Here is a 3,705-nt window from a genome sequence, read left to right on the forward strand (position 1 = left end):
TGTGAGGCTGGCACAGGACAGGACAGGGTTCAGGTCTGCTGCTCAGAGGCTTGCTGTGAATCATACTTGACTCGATGGTGCATAAAAACACAACAGCAACCTTGACAGTGGTTAAGGTCTCTCTGCTGCTGACTTCAGAGGTTCAAACCCACCACCCACTCTGCAATATGACCTGTCTCCTCCATAAAGGTTTATGACCCCAGAAACCCAAGAGCGGGCTGCGATGTGTCTGCGATGCATCAGACCCTCTCAGTGCAGTCGGTCCGTCTTTAGCACGCCCGTAAGCTGTGCTGTGAGATAATGTCATATGTGTTTTCTCTTTCAATATCATTAGGGATTTAATGGACAAACTGGAGGTCCTACCAGACTGGCGTACTAGGTGTTTCTTCACCCCCAAAGAGCCACATTTAAGACCCTATTCTTCACCGTGCAGACTGTTCTCAAGGACTTGCTTCCAAAATGGGTTCACCCCTCCTTCCACAGGTGAGCATTCTGACACCAGCAACAGTAGAAAACGTGCAGCGGCTCTACCCTCTGCAGGGTCTCTGGCTCAGAATTCCCGCTTTTGGGATGGATTGTTTATTTTCCTGCTCCTTCTAACAGGTTCTATTGTCAGCCTTCTTTTCAACAGAGGGAAACTGAGGCACAGGCTGATGAAGTAGCCTGTGTAAAGACAAGAGTTTTCAAATGGCGTGAACCCAGGCAGTGACTCTAGAATTCCTGGGCTTAGCTACCATACTCTGTGTTAAACTGCCTCACTTGGCTTTAAATGCAATACATTTGCTAGTGTACATGCCTTTCCATTTGTCCATTCATTCACAAACATTTTCCAAATCTTAACATATGCCCAAGATCACTTTTATAGGAGGCATGTCTTTCTGTTTTAAGATGCTGGAAATCCTATTGGCTTTTTCTTTCTCACTTTTCCACTCATCTTCCACTTACCTCTTTTAAAATTTCCTTTTCTTTCTAATCCTTTGAAATGTTCTCTCTCTTTCTCTTTCCAATATGTTAAGGAACAGTTATGCAGCACAATGCTTAAATGCTCAGCAGCTAACCGGAAGTTGATGGTTCAAATCCACCTGCTGATTTCTTGAGAGAAAGGCCTGGGAATCTGTTTCTGTAAAGATCACAATGTCGGATGTCCTGTGGGCAGTGCTGCTCTGCCACGTGAGACTGCAGACATGCAGCCATTCCCCATCCCTTTCAACGGCTGCCTGGTGTTTTATACAGCGACTTACTCAACCATTTCCCCGGACACAGGTCATCAGTGATTTCCTCTGTACCCCCCTCCCTCTTGGCCATCTTCTTCTTTCCTTCAGTCCATGTAAATATCCAGTCACTTAGCTTAACCAGCGTGCGGATAGTACCTAGTATGTGTGTAGGATTTGTTCTAGAAGTTGGGGTGAAGGGAGGGTGAGGGAGGGGAGGCAGGGAGAAAGAAAGACAAGAAAGGAAACATGAATAAAAAAAAGAAGTGGAAGATGGGGAGGAGGAATGAGATGAAAAGAAAAGAGAGTATCTTCAAAACCCTGTTAGGATTATTCGTTGATGTTGTTAGGTGTCGCCGAGAAGAGTGCAGCTCCAGGTGACCCCGTGAATGACAGAACGTAGCCCTGCCCTGTCCTGTGCCATCCTCACACCTCCGATAGACCCCAGCCCAGTGTTACAGCCCCTGAGTCAACCCAGCTCGTTGAGGGTCTTCCTCCCTTTTGTCGACCCTCCACCTTTCCAAGCATGATGTCCCTTTCCCAGGAACAGCCCCTCCTAGCAACGTGCTCACAGTGCATCAGAGGAAGTTTCACCACCTTTGCCTCTAAGGAGCACCCCGGTTTCACCTCCCTCAAGACAGATTTAGTTGTTCTTTTGGCAGTCCAGAGGACATTCAGAGCTTTTCTCCCACCCCACAGCTCCAAGGCATCCATTCTTCTCTGTCATCCTTAATCAGTGTCCAACCTTCAGATGCATTGCAAGTGACGGAAAAGACCATGGGCTATTCTGTCTCCTTGTATGCCATCCTACAGTCTGTCATTTACACTGTGTGAGTAATAAGAAAATGTAAAGAATGTTCTCAGTTCCGACAGACTCTTTCCGTTTAAGGAGATTTGGATGTATGGGGCAGAAGTTTACAGCGAGTTCACTCCCCACCGGCACTTTCTTTGTCTCAGGACTTGCCGCAGCCTCCCCTTCTCGTTCTGGGAATGGTGGTGAGTGTGGTCCTGTGCATGTGTTCTGCATTCTCTTCTAACAGCTTGTACTCTCCACTTCAAGTATAAGCAGAAGCTCTCTCTTCTGAATGCTGAGTTGATTACAGACATTTGGAACCATGGAGAAGAGATCAAACTAGAAGGAATTTAGAGGACTTTCACTTCAAGTTACATGGGAGTTTGTTTAGGGTTTTTAAGAGGATGGTAACTTTTATCTTGAAAGCTTCTCCTTGAAGATTCATCCTGTTTCTACATAATTGAGTAACAACACTGACACCACCAGTCCTTGACAGGAAGGAAACCTTGACCCTTTTGAGGTTTGTCTCTTAAAGATCGACTCAGTGTTGATGCTGTCAAGTTGGTTCTGACACAGAGAGACGATAGAACAAACCATAACCCCGTCCTGCCCCCTCCGTGTGCTTAAGTCCACTCTTACAGCCACTGTGTGTCAGTCCAGCTCATCGAGTCTCCTCCACTCTTTCACTGACCTGCTTTACCAAGCAAGATGGTCTTTTCTGGAGATTGGTCCTTCCTGATCGCAGGCCCAAAGCCTGCAAGGTGAAAGAAACCTCCCTGTTCTCGTTTCCAAGGAGACTCTGGGGGTGCTTCTTCTGAGACAGACTCGCTTGTTCTTCTGGCGGTTCACCACAGCATGAAGTTTGTATTCTCTGCCGTTGCTATGATTTAAAAGCATCCATTCATCTCCAGTCCCTTTATTCATTGTCTAGTTCTCACATGGCTGTGAAGCTAGGGTCAGGATGTACTTTAGTCTTCAGAGTGACTGTCTACCCCTAATTCCAGGTATTTGATTAGTCACCACCGGAGTTCACTTGAGGCTTCTGCTCCCTCTAACCCTGTCTTCCTACATGATTACTCTGCTCCTGGCTGTCTGCTGCTAAACTCTAGAGTTTCATGGTTCTGGTTGAGCTCCACCCCCCAGACTCAGTTCTTTGATAGGTTTTAAATACAATAATTTTCAACTGATCTGACTTGTTGTCATTGCTAGGGTGAGAGTGACAGTGTGTTGTGACGTTTGCTATCCTAAACGCATGTGGAAGATTTTTGTCAAATTGCCTTCCCAAAAGATTACACCAATTTGTCCTCCCACAAGCAGGTATATAAGTTATAAGTTCCAGCTTATACCTGAAGTTCAGAAGCTATGTTAGACATGAAATAAAAAAAAATTCATTCAAGTATTTTTAAATCAGTGTTTTAGTATACTTCCAAATGTTGATTGCAAACATGGAGCTTCTGGAAAAGCTGCTAAAAATTGCGGGGGGAGGGGAGAGAAAAATCTTTCAAATTGGGGCCCAATCCATGACACGAATCATTATATATATATAAAAGGCCCCCGGAATAGATGGTATACCAATTGAAGTATTTCAGCTAACAGATGCTGCCGTGGATGTGCTCACCAAGTTGTGCCAAGAAATCTGGAGAACAACCACTTGGCCAACTGACTGGAAGAGGTCTATATTTGTTCCCATCCCAAAGAAGG

The 3,705-nt window shown here is 45.5% G+C and overlaps 1 protein-coding gene across 1 annotated transcript in view; it reads left to right on the plus strand.

The window, feature by feature from the left end:
* The first annotated feature begins 341 nt into the window (after positions 1-341).
* Positions 342-3,705, plus strand: part of EFCAB6 (EF-hand calcium binding domain 6) — a 415,417-nt gene continuing 412,053 nt past the window's right edge. The window contains exon 1 of the mRNA XM_006890171.1: positions 342-483. Coding sequence (XP_006890233.1) covers positions 342-483 — 142 coding nt within the window. The remainder of the gene's footprint in view (positions 484-3,705) is intronic.

This window comes from Elephantulus edwardii, unplaced genomic scaffold, assembly GCF_000299155.1.
Source record: "Elephantulus edwardii isolate Elephantulus edwardi_28Jun2011 unplaced genomic scaffold, EleEdw1.0 scaffold00086, whole genome shotgun sequence".
Classification (NCBI taxonomy): domain Eukaryota; kingdom Metazoa; phylum Chordata; class Mammalia; order Macroscelidea; family Macroscelididae; genus Elephantulus; species Elephantulus edwardii.